Source organism: Bubalus kerabau, chromosome 18 (assembly GCF_029407905.1).
Source record: "Bubalus kerabau isolate K-KA32 ecotype Philippines breed swamp buffalo chromosome 18, PCC_UOA_SB_1v2, whole genome shotgun sequence".
In the NCBI taxonomy this organism is placed as follows: Eukaryota; Metazoa; Chordata; class Mammalia; order Artiodactyla; family Bovidae; genus Bubalus; species Bubalus kerabau.
This window is the reverse complement of record NC_073641.1, coordinates 6,032,952-6,055,188: the sequence shown is the minus strand read 5'-3', so window position 1 is coordinate 6,055,188 and position 22,237 is coordinate 6,032,952. Positions and strand designations below refer to the sequence as shown.

Genomic DNA, 22,237 nt, shown 5'->3' with positions numbered 1-22,237 from the left:
CCAAATGCTGCCACTTCCTGGCCATGAGACCTTGTTTTAGTCAGAAGTGTTTTAGTTATGGATGACAGAAACCTAGTCTGTATGGATTATTCAAAAAGAACATTGCTTATCTAAATGTAACTGAGAAGACTGAGGTGCTTGGCTTCAGGTCCGCCTGGATCTAGGGCCACAGTGTCAGTGAGGACCTGCCTTCCTCTGGTTCTCGGCCTGCTCTGTGTCCAGACTGTATGGTGGTGGCCATAGCTCCCAGCTTATTGAACAACTCCGCTCAGTGACTTCAGGGAAAAACAGAACACCCCAGCGGTTTCAGCACAAGTCTTACGGGTTCATCCTGGGTGTCTGGCCAGGAACAGCCCAGGAAGTGGAGGAATCCCACCACATCCATGCTTGCTGACTGGCAGAGGAGTAGAAGATCCTCCAGAAGAAGTCAGACTTGCTGCAAGAGAAGAGAAGATAACCTGTGGGTGACACAACAGTAATTGCCCCCTCTGGTGGGGGCAGGACACTCGGGCAGAGGGGAAGGTCTGCACAGAGGCCACCAGGGTGGAAGGAAGGAGCATGACTCAGACTCCTCTGTGGGAAAAGAGACTCACAGTTCCCAGCAAGAAGGGTCCCTCTGGCACTTTCTGGGGACAGTCACACCCACTGCTGCTGCTTGACATCTGACCATGCGACTTGTGTGAGGGTGTCAGTGGGAGAGCCCTGGGCTTGGAGTGGAGAGGCCTGGTGCCGTCCCAGTCCTCTGTCTGACCCGCTGTGTGGCCTTGGGCAGGCCCCTCAGCCTCTCTGAACCTCCCTTTCTGCCCTCATCTGAGCCTCTCTGGAGAATCTCGCAGAGTGTAACAGAGAGCTGGCCTCCGAGCAGGGCACTGGGTGGGGACAAGAGAGCCCGGAGAGCCCAAAGGGCCCAGGGCGGAGCCTTGAGGAAGTGTGGTTGGTGAGCAATGTAATTTTTTTTGAGCAATGTAATTTTTGAACTGTGGTGTTGGAGAAGACTCTTGAGAGTCCCTTGGTCTGCAAGGAGATCCAACCAGTCCATCCTAAAGATCAGTCCTGGGTGTTCATTGGAAGGATTGATGTTCAAGCTGAAACTTCAATACTTTGTCCACCTGATGTGAAGAGCTGACTCATTGGAAAAGACCCTGATGCTGGGAAAGATTGAGGGCAGGAGGAGAAGGGGATGACAGAGGATGAGATGGTTGGATGGCATCACTGACTCAATGGACATGGGTTTGGGTGGACTCCAGGAGTTGGTGATGGACAGGGAGGCCTGGCGTGCTGTGGTTCATGGGGTTGCAAAGAGTCGGACATGACTGAGCGACTGAACTGAACTGAACTGAGCAATGTAATAACAAACATTATTGGTGGCTGTTTACTAAAACATGCTAGCTGCCTGATTTATGCATCATTTCATATAGTCCTTGGGCTTCCCCAGTGGCTCGGTGGTAAAGAATCTGCCTGCAAGGCAGGAGATGCAGGTTGGACCCTGAGTCGGAAAGATCCCCTGGAGAAGGGCATGGCAGCACACTCCAATATTCTTGCCTGGAGAATCCCATGGACAGAGGAGCCTGGTGGGCTGCAGTCCATGGGGTCACGAAGAGTTAGACATGACTGAAGCGTGTAAGCGCACACACACGTTCATTAAGTCCTCACTTACAGGCATGAAGTCAGATGGGGGAAGGGAAGCTCAGAGAGGCAAGAATCACGTGCCTAGAAGGCAGCGTGGGTGGGATTCAGCCCTGGGGGTGGCTGAGTCTGAAGCCTGTGCTCCTAACTGCTGCACCCCCACCTCCTGGAGGCCCAGGATTGCCTTCGAGTCTGTCTCCTCATGGAGTTCTGCCCTTTGAAGAGAGCTGCTCTTTGAAGGCCCACTTAGCACCTCCTTGTGAGATTCAGGTAGCATCTGTCCTGCGGAGGGTTGCTCTGAGCAGGACATGGCCCCTCACGGACAGACCCTGAGTGTGTGATGGATCTGTGCCTTGCGACCTTTGCCCTCTGAGTTTTCCCAGGAGTTCATTGCATCCTCAAGGCCAAGATGGTTGTCCCTGGAACCAAGGGTTCCCTCACAGAGGGCACACTTAAAGGTTTGCTGAGCCAGACTCCAGATACTGCCTGTCCCTTCGTCCTCTGTCCCAGCCAGGGAACTCAGGCAGGGCTTGCTTCCTGGAGGAGGTGGCAGCTGAGCAGAGTCTTGACTATGAGTAAGGAGTTGCCCCACCGACAGGGTCGGGGAGGTCATCCCACACAGAGGACACCATGTGTGCAAAGATGCAGAAGCGTGAGACAGCAGGACTGTTAGCTTGTGATCTTGCAGAATTCCCATGGCGCATGAGCCAGCCGGTCAGCCTGCCAGGCAGGGAGCTGGCGAGAGAAACCCTGACTGTGTCCTGTAAGCAGGAGCCCTCCACACTCCGGGGACGGCTTCTGGGCATGGGTGCTTTCAGCGGGGTCTGTTTCCCAAACGTAGCACGTCACAGAGCTGAAGGCAGGCTGCCACATCTTGGTCTGAGCCTTTTGTTTCTCCCCAAAGAAGGGAACTCAGACCCGGAGACGGGAGAGGCTGTCCAGTGTCGCATGGCAAGCATCGTTTGTTTCCACTTTCTGTTGAGATAGGACAGCCCCTGACGTACTTCATGAGCCCTGGGAACAGCCAGAAGCCCCTAGGCTGCACCACAGAAGCCACGGGGAAGGACTGTTTTCTCCCGTCTTTTCTGGGAGCAGGTGTAGGAGGGGCACAGCTGAAGCTCTCGCTCCGCAGGCAGGCCTTGCCCAGCTGGGAAGACTTCCCGGCGAGCTCGTAGCCAACACTTGGCCTGGGATTCCACCAAGCATCTTTACCCAGATACTGTCTTTGCTGGCTCCTCAGACACACTTTCTTTCCCCAGACATTATCTTCTGAAATTGGGGTGTTATACACACCAGCATATTTGTTCCCTTGTGTCTGAAAACCATTGCCATATTGATGGTGTAGAGCTGAGGACATGTAAGCGTTACCTTTCTTCTCACAGCATCTGTGGGAGAATTGATTCCAGGACCGCTCCCTTTCACCCCCCAACAGACACCAAAATCCAAAGATGCCCAAGTCCCTTGTATTAAATATTGTGCATGCGTACTCAGTCACTAAGTCGTGTCTAATTCTGTGGTGCCCATGAGACTGCAGCCCACCAGGCTCCTCTGTCTATGAGATTTTCCAAGCAAGAATACTCGCTCTAGTGAGTTGTCATTTCCCCCTCCAGGGGATCTTCCTGAGCCAGAGATCAAGCCTGCATCTCCTGCATTAGCTGGTGGGTTCTTCACCACTAGTGACACCTGGGAAGCGCATTGAATAGTGTAGCGTTTGCATATAACCTACACACACTCTCCTATATAGCTTTAAATCATCTCTAGGTTACTTACACCTAACACAGTGTAAATGCTATGCAAATAAAAGGTAAATGCTATGTAAATGGTTGCCAACCGTAGTAGAATCAAGTTTGCCTTTTCTAGAACGTTCTGAAAGTTTTTTTCCCTCAAATATTTTTGATCTGCCATTGGTTGAATCTGCAAGTAGGGGACCTGAGGGTATGGAGGGCCAACTGCAATTCTTTATTTGGAAAACAGAAAGAGGGAAGGTTGTATTGGTTGATTGCATCTAAGGCCCAAACCAGGGCCTGCTACCACTACCTGGAAAATAATGTCTCCATTTCTAGACAGTGGCTGACCAAGCCAGTTAACCAGTTCTTCATTCATTTGTTCGTCCATTATTCATTCATTCTTTGCACATATGTATCCCAAGGGCTTACCATGTACCAGAGAGGAGGTGATGGGGAAGGGGGTGGGCCAGAGGGCCGCCCAGTAAGGGAGTCAGGCTGAGAACATGCTGCCCTGACTGAGAAGGGGCCGTAAGAAGGAGAGAAGTGGGGCTGGGGACAGACAGGACGGACAGCGGGCTCCAGTGGAGACCAGGACATGCCGACATTTAGCAAAGCAAGGTCATCGAGGGGACAGGATCCCCAGAGGCAACCAGCAACGCACCATCTGTGGTAACTGCAGTGAGACGGCTGTTTGCAAGGAGAGGCGATCAGAGCCTGGGAGCTGATTTGCTTTTGGTCTTAGCGTGTCCTGCCCCGAGAACCACATGGCTCGCTGCCAGCCTGCAGCTGCCCGTGACGATCACCTGGGCCCTTGCACACTGCCTGCCCTGGCTCTCCTGGGACACGGGGCCTTTGTCCCAGTGTGGTAGTGCACCCCTCCAAGTCCAGTCTGCCGCTAACACAAACCACGTGTGGACCTCCACGCCAGCCTCCACGATGTTTTCCTTGGACAGCCCGTCTCCTCTCCCTCCACCACAAGCTGCGTCCTGAAAACTGCTGATGGAGTGTTATCCCGTCCCCTTGTGATGTGGCCGCTTGACGTGGCTCCCTCTCCCTTCCCACCCCCGAGACTGACTCACTTTCCTCCGGGGTTTCCAGTCCTCCTCACTCTCAGCACCGCTTCCTTTCATTCTCTGAGGGGCGGGGCATGGACGTCCAGTCTCCAAGGACACCGTCTGCAGTCGGACTTGCCTGGCATGCCTCTGGTCCTGCTGCTGCAGGCCACCTGGGGTCCCCACAGAGGGTCTGGGATGCTGCCCGTGTCTGCTTCAAAGCCTATGGGGCCAAGCGTGACAGCTCCCTGGCTAGAAGTAGCCTGTGGCCTGTGAACCCCAACACACTGAGACCTAAAGCCAAATAGCTCCCAGGCTTTGCTCGCCTCTCCTGGCGAATAGCCATCATACAGATTGCAGTTACCACTGATGGGATAATAAAGAAAATGAAATAAAACTGGAGTGGGTTGCCATTTCCTTCTCCAGAAATAAAACTGCTGCTGCTGCTGCTGCTGCTAAGTTGCTTCAGTCGTGTCCGACTCTGTGCGACCCCAGAGACAGCAGCCCACCAGGCTCTGCCGTCCCTGGGATTCTCCAGGCAAGAACACTGGAGTGGGTTGCCATTTCCTTCTCCAGTGCGTGAAAGTGAAAAGTGAAAGTGAAGTCGCTCAGTCACGTTTGACTCTTAGCGACCCCATGGACTGCAGCCCACCAGGCTCCTCCGTCCATGGGATTTTCCAGGCAAGAGTACTGGAGTGGGGTGCCATTGCCTTCTCCAATAGATATGGCTAAAAGAGGAGAATGAGTATTATAGTCCAGCCCTGTGCTATCCAATATGGTAGCCACTAGTCATGTGAGGCTGCTTAAATTTAAGTTAATTAAAATTGAATAAAATTAAAAGGTCAGTTCCTCCATCCAGTGAAGGTTCGACCTCCAATACAGGAGCTCCCTTTCAAGTGCTTAATAGCAATCCAGGGCCAATGACTACTGTAAGGGACACCACAGATGTAGAACATTTCTATCATAGAAAATTCCACTAGAAAGCCCAGCTCTGGCCACTGTGGGGACCTTGATAGTGGGAGGAGTTTGGCCAACCTTAAAATACAGCCTCATGGTGGAATATTATTCAGACCTAAGAAGGAAGGAAATTGCAGTGCATACTACAATATAGATGAAACTTGAAGATATTATTCTAAGTGAAATAAGCCAGACACAAAGGACAGATATTTACATATGGTCCCTAGAATAGTCAGATGTAAAGTCAGAAATAAAAAGTAGAGTGGTGGTTGTCACAGTCTGGAGAAGAGCAATGCGGAGTCCGTGTTTAATGGACATAGAGCTTCAATGTGGAATGATGAAGAGACTCTGGAGATGGAGGGCGGCAGTGGTTGTACAACAGTGTACTTAATGCCACTTAATTGTACACTTAAAATAGTTCAAATGATCAATTTCATGTTATGTATGCTTAACCCAAAAATGCAGTCTTATAAAATACTGATAATTATTCCCAGATGATTCTCAGAATAGCATTCTTTGTGGGCAGAATGCAAGGAGGGGGCCTTCCTTGTTGGGCACCTGGTGCGCCCCCGTGTCCAGCTCACACGCAGAATCATTTACAAAACCCCCCTGCCCAGCAGGCTGCGTCTGTCGGTCTGCAAATGGTGACTCCGACTCACTGGGTAGGTCTCTGGCCAGGGACACACAGCTGGCACAAAGAAACATCGGGATTAAACCCCGGGGCTGTCTGGTCCTCAGGGATAATGTCTGTGGTTAGACTTTGCAACATTAAACCCGAGACTACTGCTTCAAATTAATAATACCTGCCTCAAATGAATACCACTTGGGGAGACACTTCAGCTCTTTGAGCTCCACGTATGTGGGTAAAAGCAAGTCAGGACAGAGGATGAATAACTTCCTGACCGAGCGGTGAAGACCACAGGGCAATGCAGCAGTGGGCTGGGCCGCTGAGCCTGTGTGTGCACTCAGACAGAAGCGCAGCAGAAGCCTCGACGAGTGCACACAGGCGGGGTGTGGTTGATGGGTTACCAAGGCATACCTTCTAAGAAAATGTTCCCCTGTATTCCAACATTGTCTTCACAAGTAAAATTGAGAGGAAGAAAAGAAGATGCGTATGTGCTGAGTCGCTTCCATCGGGTCTGACTCTGTGCGCCCCTGTGGTTTGTAGCCCACCAGGCTCCTCTGTACACAGGATTCTCCAGGGCAGGATGCTGGAGTGAGCTGCCATGCCCTCCTCCAGGAAAAAAAAGGATAGCATAAAGACAAAACTTAAACAGTGCCAGAAAGACTCTGCAGCTGAGCTTGACTAATCACTCTGCTTTTAAACAGAAAGCATACTCCACCTGTGCATGGAATATGAAACTTAGCCTGGCTGATTTTTCATGTTCATGTGACACTGAAGCTGCCTAAGAGAGTGGTCTGAGGGGAAAAGAAGAGGATTTAGGCTAAGATATCTGAACTGGCTGCACCACCACTTAGCTATGTGACCTCAAGCAGGTCACTGTGTCCTTCTGCTCTGTAGCTTCTCCATCTGTGACTTGGGGGTTGTGCACTGATTTCATAGAATTATTCTGAAGGACAGATGAATCCAGGTGTCTGAGAAGGCTTGTTAGCTGTAAACTGTCAAACCAACGTTCATAGTCATTCAGTTCAGTTCAGTTCGGTCACTCAGTCATGTCCGACTCTTTGAGACCCCATGAATCGCAGCATGCCAGGCCTCCCTGTCCACCACCAACTCCCGGAGTTCACCCAGACTCACATCCATCGAGTCAGTGATGCCATCCAGCCATCTCATCCTCTTTCGTCCCCTTTTCCTCCTGCCCCCAATCACTCCCAGCATCAGAGTCTTTTCCAATGAGTCAACTCTTTGCATGAGGTGGCCAAAGTACTGGAGTTTCAGCTTTAGCATCATTCCTTCCAAAGAAATCCCAGGGCTGATCGCCTTCAGAATGGACTGGTTGGATCTCCTTGCAGTCCAAGGCTCTCAAGAGTCTTCTCCAACACCACAGTTCAAAAGCATCAATTCTTCAGCCCTCAGCTTTCTTCACAGTCCAACTCACATCCATACATGACCACTGGAAAAACCATAGCCTTGACTAGACAGACCTTTGTTGGCAAAGTAATGTCTTTGCTTTTTAATATGCTATCTAGGTTGGTCATAACTTTCCTTCCAAGGAGTAAGCGTCTTTGAATTTCATGGCTGCAATCACCATCTGCAGTGATTTTGAAGCCCCCCAAAATAAAGTCTGACGCTGTTTCCACTGTTTTCCCGTCTATTTCCCATGAAGTGATGGGACCAGATGCCATGATCTTCGTTTTCTGAATGTTGAGCTTTAAGCCAACTTTTTTACTCTCCTCTTTCACCTTCATCAAGAGGCTTTTTAGTTCCTCTTCACTTTCTTCCATAAGGGTGGTGTCATCTGCATATCTGAGGTTACTGATATTTCTCCCGGCAACCTTGATTCCAGCTTGTGCTTCTTTCAGCCCAGCGTTTCTCATGATGTACTCTGCATATAAGTTAAATAAGCAGGGTGACAATATACAGCCTTGATGTACTCCTTTTCCTATTTGGAACCAGTCTCTTGTTCCATGTCCAATTCTAACTGTTGCTTCCTGACCTGCATATAGGTTTCTCAAGAGGCAGGTCAGGTGGTCTGGAATTCCTATCTCTCAGAATTTTCCACAGTTTATTGTGATCCACACAGTCAAAGGCTTTGGCATAGTCAATAAAGCAGACATAGATGTTTTTCTGGAACTCTCTTGCTTTTTCGATGATCCAGCGGATGTTGGCAATTTGAAATCGGGTTCCTCTGCCTTATTTCTAACACCATTACTAATTATTATTTGTTATTAGTAATGCAGTGGCTCAGTGGTAAAGAATCCTACAATGCAGGAGTCACAGGAAATGCAGGTTTCATCTCTGGGTCAGAAAGATCCCCTAGAGAAGGGCATGGCAACCCACTCCAGTTTTCCTGCCTGGAGAATCCCAGGGACAGAGGAGCCTGGTGGGCTGCAGTCCACAGGGTCACAAAGAGTTGGACACAACTGAAGTGACTTAGTGCACACACTCGTGCATTAGTAAATTGAATATTATTAATCAGGGATGCATTGCAAATATCTTCGCAAATCTGCCTGTATTTCCAGACTTCATTTACATGTATTCATTGGCTTAGCCAATTGTTATTGCATGCCTACTATGTGTCAGCATTGAAAAAATCTTGGATTAAAAAGGGAAGCCTGCCTTTCCAGCAAGTCCTTTCCAGATGCTGGTAAGCCACAGTTCCCCATCACTGCACAGCATAGCACAGAGTAAGGGCCAGTTGGCAATCACAAATAAAACCACAGCCTCATGGGCAGCCCTTCAGGGTTGCCAGCCAAGTTGAGGGTGGCCACCTCCTACCCAGGGGTGTCACACTAAACAGTACTAAGGAGGCAAGGCGCTCCTAAATGACCCTGTTTCCTGAATCCTGGGGAGCAATCCTTTTTAATTACCGCTGTAGCATCTCAGAGGCAGGTGATACAATGGCAGAAAAGCCATGGGCTTCTGTCTGTGTCCCTGCCCCTTGCTGGCTGCAGGCCCATGGTGGATTTCTTCACTCTGGACTTCAGTTCCCTACATGATAATGTCCATCTCTTGAAGGGGTATTCTGCAGGTTTTGTGAGAGGATATGTCGGAAGAATCTAACTGGGCTTGGCATGTATACATGTTTCTCTGCTCTCCCACTTCAGGCCTCTCCTCCGTCCCCCTGCACCATAGCTGTGCTTATTTTTCCCAGGCTATTCAAAGCTGCTTTCATGCTATCAGAGACACGCATCTTTTTTTTAATCACAGTATAGTTGATTCACCAACTTCCCTAGTAGCTCTGTGGGTAAAGAATCAGCCTGCAGCGCAGGAGACCCAGGTTTGATCCCTGGATTGGGAAGATCCCCTGGAGGAGGAAATGGCAACCCATTCCAGTTTTCCTGCCTGGAGAATCCCATGGGGAGAGGAGCTTGGCGGGCTACAGCCCATGGGGTCGCAGAGTCAGACACGGCTGAGCGCCTAAACCTCCACCATGTAGATGATTCACAGGGCTATGTTAGTTTTAGGTGTACAACATAATGATTCAGGATTTTTGTAGATTATACTTCACTATAGTTTTACAAGATAATGGCTATAATTCTCTGTGTTGTACCATATATTCTTGTTGCTTATCTGTGTTATATATAGCAGTGGTGTCTGTTAATCCTGCGCCCCTAATTAGCCCCTCCCTCCTTGCCTTTCTCACTTGGTAACTACAAGTTTGCTTTCTATGTCTCTGAGTCTGATTCTGTTTTGCATATATTTATTTGTATTATTTTTTAGATTCCACATACAAGTGGCACCCAACTCCAGTACTCTTGCCTGGAAAATCCCATGGATGGAGGAGCCCTGTAGGCTGCAGTCCATGGGGTCGCTAAGAGTCGGAAACGACTGAGCGACTTCACTTTCACTTTTCACTTTCATGCATTGGAGAAGGAAATGGCAACCCACTCCAGTGTTCTTGCCTGGAGAATCCCAGGGACGGGGGAGCCTGGTGGGCTGCCGTCTATGGGGTCGCACAGAGTCAGACACGACTAAAGCGACTTAGCAGCAGCAGCAGCACAAGTGATATTGTTAATATATAATATTTGTCTTTCTCTGACTTATTTCACTAAGCATAATATTCTCTGGGTGCATCCATGTTGCTGCAGATGGCAGAATTTCGTTCTTTATGGCTGAATACTATTCCACTGTGTCTGCGTGTGTTATATGTGCATATATGCACACACACCCCCCACGCCATCCTAATCAAGTCATCTCTTGACGAGCCCTTGGGTTGTTCCTTGTCTTCATTACTGTAAATAGTGCTGCTGTGAATGTTGGGGTGCATGTATCTTTTCAAATTAACGTCTCCATTCTTTTCAGATATATGCCCAGGAGTGGAATTGCTAGGTCATATGGTAGTTCTTTTTTAGTTTCTTGAGGAACCTCCAGACCATTTTCCATAGTGGCCGTACCAATTTACGTTCCCACCAGCAGTACACAAGAGTTCCCTTTTTCCACATCCAGAGGGACACATCTGAAGATCCAGGGTGACTTTCTCCTTGAGGCAAAATGATGGACAGGTTTCTCACATTCGGCCACCACTGTGGGAGGTTCAGGACTCCCTTTTCTTCTCCTTGAATCCTGGGCCTGCATACTAATCAGACTGGCTTAAAATGCTCTGCTATGAGGCATAGAGCAGACACAGGTGGACACGCGGGTGGGAGGGGAGGGTGGGACGAAGTGAGTGGTGCCAACATATATACATGCCCACGTGTAAAGCAGGTGGTGAGAAGCGGCTGCACAGCACAGGGAGCTCAACTCGGCGCTCTGTGAACCTAGAGGGGTGGGAAGGGCTTATATGTGTACTTAGAGCTGATCCACTTCATTGTACAGCAGAAACGAGCACATCATAAAGCAGTTACATCCAATTTTTTTAAAAAAGATACGATGCTATGACAGACAGCCTCACTGTACACGGGGTTCACTTCTCGCTTGGGAAATAAAGATTGTCCACAGAGGTTGCTGGGGGCCCTGGGCCCTCGCTCTGGGTCCCTTGCTGACAGAAAAGCCACACTCTGGAGCATGGTTGTCACATGGCAGGCAGAACTGGAGAGTGATGGGTAAAGTACCACTCCTAGCTCTTCTCCCCGAAGTGAGCCATGTCCCTTCTGCTCACCTTGAATTTGCTGCATCTTATTTCAGGGGGTGGGGAGGTAGGAATCTACCACGTGCTGAAAGGAAGAACCAGAAATCTGGTGACAGCATTAATGACCACCACATCCCAGCTTTAATCTGTAAAGCAACGCTGGCAGTGGGTACCATTATGGTCAACTAAGGATGAGGCGCAAGATATCACAAATAACAGATCCTGATGATTGTGTATATCCGATCAGATACTTCACATTAATTCCTTAAAATATCAGAGATGCATTTGCTGTTATCAGAAGACATGAAAGGTTTTGTTTGGGGTGTTCCGTCCCTCTTCTTCCTCTCTGCCCACAGCAGCCTGTACTACCTCTCAAGATGCTTCCTACACCACCCGTCAATGATCAATTTACTTTTCAGTCTCTCCCTAGACTCTGAGTCGCTTCATTGCTGCACCCCATGTGCCTGACTCAGAGCTAGGAACGGAGCTGAGCCAGCCAGGGCAATTTTTCCTGCGGCAGGAGTGTGTCATGACCTCACAGGTGGAGACCTAACCAGATTAACTGAGTCTCCGTGGTTTGAGCACCACCCGGCAATTCTTAGGAAACAGGATGACCTGCCATCTGTGGAATTTTGGGGGCTCTAGTGGGCGTTGTTCATGCTTCAGATCCTGTGACTAGAGCCCACAGGAAAACTGAGATTGGTCTCTCCCAGCCCTGAGCCTGCACCAGGCTGCCAGTTGCGGATCTAGAGAATTGTTTGTATGGAGATCCTAGGTTTGGTTGACTTTGTCTTCCGCTAGTTTGGGTTTCTGGAACACTGAACAAAGTGAGCTTTTCTCTATCAAATCACGTAGTTCACGTAATTCCTGTAAACTGTCAGAGACGCTTTTATCATTTAAAGGCTTTCATTTTGTTATTCTTCCCATTTAGATGCAGATGTTGGACAAATTTCCCATGGAAGGAGGACAGAAGGACCCCAAACAGCGGATCATTCCCTTTCTCCCCGGTGAGTGAGACGCATGCTCTCAGATGGGGCCTCTAGGCTCTCATACAGCTCTTGGATCACTCCCCTCTTTGTCCCTGTCCATTGTCCCGGTGACCAGACCTCAGTCTTTTGTAGAACTCAGTGCTTAAGAATACGGGTTTTGGAGTTAGATGCTACGCCATTTACTAGCTGCGTGACCTTAGGCAAGACACTTCACCTCTGGGATCCTCAGTTTCTCCCATCTCTGGGAGTAGAGACTTCCCTGGCCACCCAATGTTTAAGACTATGCTTCCACTGCAGGAGGCACGGGTTCAATCCCTGGTTGGGGAACTAAGATTCCACGTGCCACGTGGCAAGGCCTCCCAAAATAAATTAATAACAAAATAAAAGGAATAATTCGAGCTCATGTGGTCTGTGTAGTGAGTGGCACCTATTTTAACAGCTTCTGTTAAAATATTTGTTTTCTGTTGTGCATAACAAATTACTACCCATTTAGCAGCTTAAAATAACACCCGTTTATTATCTCACAGCTCTGCTGGTCTGAAGTCCAGGCAGGCTCAGCCTGCTTCTCTGTTTAGCATTTTAGAAGACCAAAGTCAGGGTCTTGCCTGGGCTGGCCTGTTACCTGGAGGATTTAGGGAAGAATCCCTCTCAACCTCATCTAGGTTGTTGGCAGAACTCGGTTCCTTGCAACTCTAGAACCTAGATGCCTGTTTCCTTCCTGGCTGTCTACTGCAAACTCAGCTTCCAGAGGCTGCCTGTATTCCTCATCCACCTTCAGGCTGGCAACAGGGCATGGAATCTCTCCTGGGCTCGGAATCGCTCTGAATTCCCCCGCCTGCCACCAATGGGGAAAGTTGTCTGCATTTAAAGCCTATGGGATTACCTTGTACCCACTTGGCTAATCCAGGATAATCTCCTTCTCTTGAAATGAACTGAGGCATATCATGTAACATGATCCCAGGCGGGAGCTCCCACTCTGTTGACAGGTGCTGAGATTGAGAAGAGATATCTTCGGGAGCCATTTAAGAAATTCTGCCTGCCTGCCCGCCTACCACAGCAACCAAGCAGCTTTTAAGGGCCAGGCTCAATGCAGCCATCGCTGGTTCCTGCTCTCAGTACATCCCCCCCAAAATTTTTTTACCAAAGAAATAACATCAGGGCTTCAACTCAAAAAAATGAGCTACCCAAACCAGTGTTGTAGCTTCCAATAATAATAGCTACCATTAGATGTCTGCTGTGGGCCAGTCACTGGGCTAAGTGCTTTCGTTAGCTCGTTTAGTCCTTAGAACAACCCAGCAGGGCAGACATTACTATGCCCATTTCACAGATGAGGAAATGAAGACTGAGAGAAATTATGATCTCTTGCACAAATGGCAGAGCTGGGATTCAGACACAGGTATGGCAGGCTCTAAAATTTATGCCTGAAAGTCACACACCGCAGGCTCAAATCCCAGTGTCCCTAATCATCCACTCTGTTCTCTTAGGTAAGTTACGTAGGCATACAGAGTTTCATTTCTACACTTGCACATTGGAGATCATAATGGTACATAAATGATAAAGTTGTTCTGAGGGTTAGGTAAGTGCCTGGTGTGTAGCTAGCAACAAGTAAGCACTTACTACTACCTTTCTGTACAGATAATCAGCAAATTGACAGTCACCCTAAATCACAGATATTTGGAGCTAGACTGGCCCTTAGACTTCCCTGGTGGCTCAGATGGTAAAGTGTCTCCCTACAATGCAGGAGACCCAGATTCAATCCCTGGGTCAGGAAGATCTCCTGGAGAAGGAAATGGCACCCCACTCCAGTACTCTTGCCTGGAAAAACTCATGGACAGAGGAGCCTGGTAGGCTACAGTCCATGGGGTCACAAAGAGTCAGACACGACTGAGCGACTTCACTTTCCTGGCCCTTAAGTCTTTTCATTTTGAGGGGACAGAGGGGAAAGCTCCAAGACAGGGAGACTCTGAGTCACCCAGGAGCTCATTCTCCCCTCTTCCATTCCAAGATTCTGCTATCCGCGTATCATTGTGTTCTTTCAAATATTGTCACTGTTGAGTGAGTTTAGAGACAGGGTAGATGTATTTGCCAGGCCCCCATTTACTGGGAGCATCGTTTACCTAAAAAAATTAATGTTTTTAGTTCTTCCACGGGGAAAGAACACTGAAATTTTTTCCTCTATTGGAGATAACCCAGTGTGCCAGCTGCAGGGGTCTAATCTCAGCGCCCAAAGCACGTGCTTTGGAGTCCAGTGGACCAAGTCCTGTGACCTCAAGCAGACAACATCTCCCACCACTGAGCCCCAGTTTCCTCATCTGTAAAATGGAACAGTGACCCCTGCTTCATAAGCTTCTCTCCCTGGCACATAGAAGGTTCTCAGTAAAGCAGAAACAGGGTCCGAGGACATTCGTTTGGAATTTCTGGGTATTTCGTATCATGGAATCCTGCTTAAGTGATCCATCTGGATATTCAAGTTGAAATGGGCTCTGAATGTATATTTTTCTTCAAGACAGGAAAGGAAAGCCGTGAGTTAGAACTCTGCTGGATGAAAGGCAAAACCAGCTCTGGAAAAACTTCCCAGAACAGGGAAGAACTTGAGCCGACCCTCTCCCCAGCCCCTGAAAGCTTTCGTGGTTACGTAATCCTCATCCACCCACGAGTGCATGGAGATGCAGTTCTCAGGGACTCGGCTCCATTGTCCCTGCTCAGGAGACCCACTTGCAGCTTGGAGAGGTCCCGCTGGGCCCCAGGACCCCTGGAGCATCCTTTACCAGCCCACCTCTTTGCTTTTCCTCTATGCCAAGGCCAAGGGCAGGGACGGGTGGGAGAAACGTCCCCCACTCCGAGGGGTCAGTTTTCTGCCAAGACTGCCACGTCAGCAGAACAAAAGCAAGTTTCTTGTTAGCACAAAGGCGGGGGAGGGGAGGGGAGAACAGGCCTGTGCAATTTTCCATCCCAGCAAGAGCTGGGGAAAGCCAACTTGGCAGAGGATGTGGCTTGAAAAATAAGAATTACAGTTTGGCCTTTCTCCACTGTGGAAAACAAAAGCTTGCTCGTTCCCACCAAAGGCTCGTCTCTCCTCTGAGGACCCTTTCCATTCCAGCAAGGCTGGCCTGCCTGGGAAGGTTGGGTGCAGGCTCACTTGCTTTCCTTCCCCACAACTCGCACAGAAACACTTGGACGCAGGCGCAGGCTGGGGGTGCAGCCCCCCCAGCCTTTCGCCCAGAGGCACCAGCCAAGCGGGTGCTGGCCACGCAGTTCTGCCCCCAAGCCTGAGCGGCACTCCAGCTCTGCTGGGGGTAAATGATAAGGGAGCCTGTCGGTGACAGGTCTTAAGAAACCAAGCTGGGAGTTGAAGAAAAGACATGTGCCCTTCCTAGTGGGGAGTCAGGCAGTGCCCTGTAACTTTTTTTTTTTTTTTTTTTCAAGTAATTGCCCTTTTTTAAGCACCTAGCAAGGGCCAAGCCCAGTGCCCGTGCGTCTAAGAGATTACTAAGACATAGGGGTGGTTCTCCCTTTTTGCAGATGAAGAGACTGAGGCTCCAGCAGGTAAATGCATTTTCCAAGGCAGCTCAGGAAGGAAGAGGACCCCCTGGGATTGGCCTGGGGGGGCTTGCTCATCACCCCAGAGCCTCTGTGTGTCTCCCCGGCACGTGCTAATCCTGCCATGGGGCTTCCTGCCCCCTGTGTTGGGCAGGGCCCCTGACATGAGCCCAGAGACTGGTCCCACTAAGGCCACACAGGGAAAGGAGAGACACTGCTGTGTCACACCCCCAGGAGACACGAAGGCGCCTGAGTTCTCCGTCCTCTCCCAGCCTCTGCAGGCCAGGCCTCAGGCAGATTCTCTTGGGCGGTGGTGGCTCCGAGGCGGCCTGTGCTGTTCCTGCAGGCCAGGGCTAGCGCCACGGCCGCTGTAAGTCGCAGCCTTCTCAGCCAGCCTGTACACCCCACTCTGCCCACTTCCTCTGATTTTATAGAAGGGGAAATTATACTAAACGGAGAGCAAAATGTTTTTCATAGGGACTCCTCCCATTTTGAGAAATGGATTAGAGGCAGGAAGCGTTTGCCCTGTGGGATTTCTCTTTTTTTTTTTAAAGGCTTAGGACTCTCCTAGAGATTCTGATCTTCAGGTGGTCCCACCCGTGAGGGCAGTAATTTGATTATCACAGTGACTAGGGCAGTGGCACCCCACTCCAGTACTCTTGCCTGGAAAATCCCATGGATGGAGGAGCCTGGTGGGCTGCAGTCCATGGGGTCGCTAAGAGTCAGACACGACTGAGCGACTTCACTTTCACTTTTCACTTTCATGCATTGGAGAAGGAAATGGCAACCCACTCCAGTGTTCTTGCCTGGAGAATCCCAGGGACGGGGGAGCCTGGTGGGCTGCCGTCCGTGGGGTCACACAGAGTCGGACACGACTGAAGTGACTTAGCAGCAGCAGCAGCAGGGCTGGTATGGAAACAGGAAGGCCAGCGGCCTTCTCTGGATTGGAGGCCAAGGATGCAAGCCTCCTGCAGGGCAAGGGCCCTGTTCCCCTACTGGGAAACATCGACTGTCAAGTGTCAAAAAGGCAGGCCCCCAGCACCCTGCACGCATGGGGCTCACGCAGAGCCTGCACCTCGGGAGTAAACGAGGGAATGTCATCAGCTCTAGGGAGACCAGGTTGTAAACCCCTTCTCACTTCCTGCATAATTTCCTTTCTTCGTTTTAAATGACATGAACGTTTTTGATAGCACAAGTAATCAATGTTTAGGGTAGGGACTTTGGGGAAAGTATAAAGAAGAACACAAGAAAGCTTTGTCTTCCACCCTCAGAGACAAGGACTTTGAACTGTGATGCATTTTCCTCTAGATTTTTTCTCTCTTCTAAGAGGCGTGGTATATCAGAAATTTGACTGATTCATCAGAATTAAGCCCGTCACCACTGTAAAGAAAGGAGATCTTCGTTATTAAGGAATATATGTTTCATCTCCTTGTGGGTTTTTTTTAATTGATGGAAATGAACAAAGAAAGGATGACTATTAGGTCGATCATATCTACCTAATTTCCTGATTGTGCCCTTTTGCCCAAGAGCAAGTTGTCCGATTATTTTACATGTGACATTAAGCATATGGCCTCTTTGGGTGCAAACCTCCTGAGCACCTTAGATTGCAAATCTTCAAAAGTCAAGAGGCTGTTTTCCGTTATCCCTTCTGATTCTGTCCTATGGCAAAATTCTTTATGGACCTTTCCTGCCGTCTTGTCCCTGCTCACCCAAGCGTGACCCAGGCAGACAGCAGTCCTCCAGTGCCATCTCTCCTTGCCCTGCCAGCTTCATGACCCAAATTTGTCTCCATGACCTGCCTCCTTGGACCAGAAGTAGGTGAAGTTCTCAGTAGGTCTCCGCGCTCTGCTGTCTGGAGGGCTGTGGCCTGCCCGTGCTGTCCTCTTTGAGCCCTGGAGACCCCCTGGTCACCCTGCGTAAGCATGGAGTGGGGGCTTGTCCCCATCTCCCGCCTTTGGCCTTCCTTGTCTTTCTGATTTTGCCTGCCCCCTGTCTGTGTGGTGTGGCCACATTGTCTGGATCTTCAGTGCGTGAACCTTGCCACCATCTCCCCGTGAGAAGTGGCAAATCAGAGGGAACCCACTGATTTGCTTGAAACAAACCTCACCTGTAACATTTCAGCCTCTTGGATATTTCCTAAGACCCTTGGTGGCACCATTTACATACTTACCTTTGCCCGTGACCCACATCCTCTGCCTCTACGTCACATTGGAGACTCTGGTATCACACCCCAGCACTCAGGTGTCACCAAGCAAGTAGTGAGTGGACCATCTCTTAGTGTTTGGCGGGGGGAGGCATGGAGCCTCTGCTGCACACTGACTAGGGAAGGGATGGGAGGGATTTGTCGTCTTGGCAGGTAGAGTGTTAATTTCTACAGAGAGTGACTCAGTTACACATATATATGTTTTCTCATATTCTTTTCCATTACAGTTTATCATAGGATATTGACTATAGCTCCCTGTGCTATACAGTAGGACCTTGTTGTTTATCCATCCTTTATGTACTAGTTTGCTATGCTAATCCCAAACTCCCAATCCACCCCCATCCCGTGGCAACCACAAGTCTGTTCCGAAAGCCACAGGAACTCATAACCCATTTGAAGTGGGTAAGAGTTTCCCAGCAGGGATAGTGGTGAGGTTGGACGGGGAAGGTATTCCAGGAAGAGGGAAAGGCGCAGAACTACGAGAGAGCAGAGCACACTGGGGACACGTCAGGTGAGAGCAGGAAATACTCACAGGAAGAGGAGGGAAGGAGGCTGAGCTGTTGGCTGAGGGCACAGCTGAGTGTTCACTGAACTGCTCACAGGTCTGAGGATGTTATATTTAGACAGGGGGCCTCTGAGTATCAGGTCTTCCTTGCTTCCAGTCTCCCTTATCTCACCAAAACTTAGCCACTAAGTCCGACTCCGTCAGACCCTTGTACTAGAGCTGTGAAGAAGGTTTTGGGGGACCAGGCATGGGGTCATCCAAACCCTGTGGATGAGCAGCAGTGGGTTTTGATGGCAGCCAGGAATTTAGGGACCACTTCCCAGATGGTGCAGTGGTAAAGAATCTACCTGCCCAGTGCAGGAGACCCAAGAGAGAAGGGTTCAAGCCCTAGGTCGGGAAGATCCCCTGGAGTAGGAAATGGCAACCCACTGCAGTATTCTTGCCTAGAAAATCCATGGACAGAGGAGCCTGACAGGCTACAGTCCATGGGGCCCCAAAGAGCCAGGCATGACTGAGCACGTGCACACAAGCATACCAGAGGCAGGCATGTCCTCATCCTCCCAAGCTGCTGAGAGCTTGTCACCACTGCCTCTCAACTCTGTACGCACTCTTGTCCTCTGCAGGCAAAATTCTCTTCCGACGAAGCCACATTCGGGACGTGGCTGTCAAGCGCCTGATCCCAATAGACGAATACTGTAAGGTAAGTCTGAGAAATTCCAGTACTTCCCTGTTTCTCGTCTTCTCCTTGGATAGTTTTTTTTTTTTTCCCCTTCTCTTTTTCTGTCTGAAGGATGCCCATTGTGAAAGATCTGTACAGGTGAAAGAAATGTAAAGAAATTAGAAAAACCAATCACCCGTGATCCTTCAACTCAAAGGCAACAATCGTGAAGGTGTTTACATATTTCCTTTCTTTTTGTGTGCCTTTCATTATGACGTTGAGACCATCCGACGTGTGTTATTTTTGTCGCTCTTTCTCTTTTCTTTTGCATTATAAGAATTTCCTATGCTATTAAAAAATCTCCTTGAACCTGCTTTTCGTGGCTTCATAGTATTCCATTGTGCGTGAATGTTCTAGAAGCTATTCAGCCAGCTCCTGTTGTTGTGCAGTGCAGCTGGCTTCCAGTCCCTTGAATGCTCTCAACCACATGGAGCCTGTCTGCCTCTTGCTTTTATTTCATTTGATTTGAGGTTGTGGTTGCAAAAGAAGCCTATTTTTCTTTTATTTAGCTTCCCTAATTTTTAGTATTTGTTTCTCTGACTCAACTAGCAGTTTGATTGGAGAAGGCTGGGAACAGCAAAAACTGCCTTAACAATGGAGCGGTGACCGCTTTCTCCCCCGAAGCTTGGGAGCAAAGCAAGTATGTTTGCGCTCTCCACCTCTGTTCTGTGTTTTCCAGGAGACTGTGGCTGGTGTAAGCAGGCAAGAAAAAGAAATACAGGGAATACAGATTAGAAAGGAAGAAGTAGGGATTTCCCTGGCGGTCCAGTGGTAGGAAGTCCGTCCTTCCAATGCTGAGGCTCAATCCCTGATCAGAAACCTAGGATCCCACATCTGTGCGGCATGGCCAAATGAAAGGAAGAAAGAAGTAAAACTGCCTTGATTCACAGGTGACATGATTCTACTCTAGAAAATCATAAGTGAAATGAAGTCGCTCAGTTGTGTCCGACTCTTTGCGACCCCATGGACTGGAGCCTACCAGGCTCCTCCATCCATGGGATTTCCAGGCAAGAATACTGGGAGTGGGTTGCCATTTCCTTCTCCAGGAGATCTTCCCAACCCAGGGATTGAACCCGGGTCTCCCACATTGTAGGCAGATGCTTTACTGTCTGAGCCACCAGGGAAGTTCTCATAGAAAATCATAGGGGATCCACAAAAAAAACCCTGCAGAAACTAATAAATGAACTTAGTAAGATTATAGGCTACAAGACAAATATTTAAAAAATCAATTGTATTTGTATATACTAGAAGTGAAAATCCCAAAAATGAAATTAAGAAAATAATTCCACTTACAATAACATCAAAAAGAATGAAGTAGTTAGGAATAAATTTAATAAAAGAAATACCAAGTTTATACACTGTAACTGCAAAACATTGTTGAGAGAAATTAAAGAAACTAAATTAGTGGAGAGATATTCCATACTCATGGATTGGAAGACTCAATAGTGTTAAAATGGCAGTTCTTCCCCAGTTGATCTACAGAGTCAGTATAAACTCTGCCAAAGTCGTAGTAGGCTTTTTTGTAGAAATGAACAAGCTGATCCAAAAGTATATGGGGAAGTACAAAGGGCTCAGAATAGCCAAAACAATTTTGCAAAAAAAGAAAAAGAACGAAATTGTGCTACCCATTTCCCAAACTTCTTATGAAGCCACAGGAATCAAGATGGAGATACTGGCATAAGGAAAGGCACGTGGACCAGGGGAAGAGAATCGAGTCTGCAAGTAAACTCTTCAGGTTTATATTCAGTTGATTTTCAACACAAATACCAAGCAATTCAATGGGCAAGGGTAGTGTAGTCTTTTAACAAATGATGGGATCATGGGATATTCATATGCAAAAAAAATTTTTTTAATTAAATTGGACCCTGACGTCACACACATGATTAAAAAATCAAGTCAAAAGCTCAAGCTCAAGTCAAAATAGATCATAGACCTAGATATAAAAGCTAAAACTATAAAACTTCTAGAAGAAAGCATAGAAGAGAATCTTCATCACCTTGGTTTAGGCAAGGAGTTCATAAAAACAGTACCAAAAGAAGTGAAACACTGGACCTCATTAAACTTATACATTTCTGTGCTTCGAAAGATGCCATGAAGGAAAGGAAAAGACATGCCACAGATGGGAGAAAATATTTGTAAATCATATCTGAGAAGGGACTTGTGTTATGACTATATAAAGAGCTCTTACAACTTCAAAATAAAAAGACAACCAGGCTAAAGCTTCCTTAGTGGTCCAGTGGTTGGGACTCCAAGCTTCCACTGCAGGAGACACAGGTTCAATCCCTGATCAGGGAACTAAGATTCCTCATGCCATGCAGCATGATCAAAAAAATTAAATAAATACATATATAAATAAGTAAATAGTTGTTGTTGTTGTTGTTTTTAAAAGATAGCCAGTTTAACAATAGACAAAAGATTGAATAGAAATTTCATCCATGGAGACATACAATGCTTATTAAGCACGTGAAAAGTTGTTCAACATCATGAGTCATTAGGGCAACATGAAATAAAATCATCATAAGATGCCAACACAGCGCCCCAAATGCCTGTAATTGACAAGGCACACAAGACCAAAAGCTGGTGAGGATGTGGAGCAGTGAGCTCCCCATTCTGTTAGGTGAGTGGCCTCATCACATGGCAAGTGGGATCTTAGTTCCCCAGCCAGGGATCAAACCCGCACCTTCCGCATTGGAAGCACGCGGTTTCAACCACCGGGTGGCCGGGGCGTATGAGGGAATCTACTTTGGAAAACAGTTTTGGTAGTTTCTTCCAAAGTAAAATTTACCACCCAGCTAGTCTCAGGTGTATACTCAGAAGAAGTGAACACTTCTGTCCACACAGAGACTTGGATGCAGTTGTTCATCATAGCATTAATTCATAATAGCCCCAAAGTGGAAGCAATCCCTATGTCTATCATCTGGTGAATAGATAAAGAAAATGTTCAATAGGCATTCAATGGAATATTATTCGACAGATCAATGCTGATCAGTGCTGCAAAATGAATGACTCTCAGAAACATGATGCTATGCAAAAGAAGCCAAATGCAAAAGGCTACATATTGTATGATTCCATTTACATGAAATGTGCAGAAAAGGCAAATTTAGAGAAAGCAGGTCAGTGGTTTCCTGGGCCTTGGGGTGGTGAAAATGGAGATTGACTGCAGATGAGGTTGGGGAAATTTTTGAGGTGATGGAAAAGTTCTAAAACTAGAGTGTGGTGATGATTGC

At 48.3% G+C, this 22,237-nt stretch overlaps 1 protein-coding gene across 1 annotated transcript in view; it reads left to right on the top strand.

Moving 5' to 3' along the window:
- Window positions 1-22,237, top strand: part of SH3PXD2B (SH3 and PX domains 2B) — a 119,618-nt gene that overhangs the window by 38,816 nt on the left and 58,565 nt on the right. The window contains exons 3-4 of the mRNA XM_055554636.1: window positions 11,987-12,062; window positions 18,916-18,992. Of these exons, the coding sequence (XP_055410611.1) occupies window positions 11,987-12,062; window positions 18,916-18,992 (153 nt within the window). The remainder of the gene's footprint in view (window positions 1-11,986; window positions 12,063-18,915; window positions 18,993-22,237) is intronic.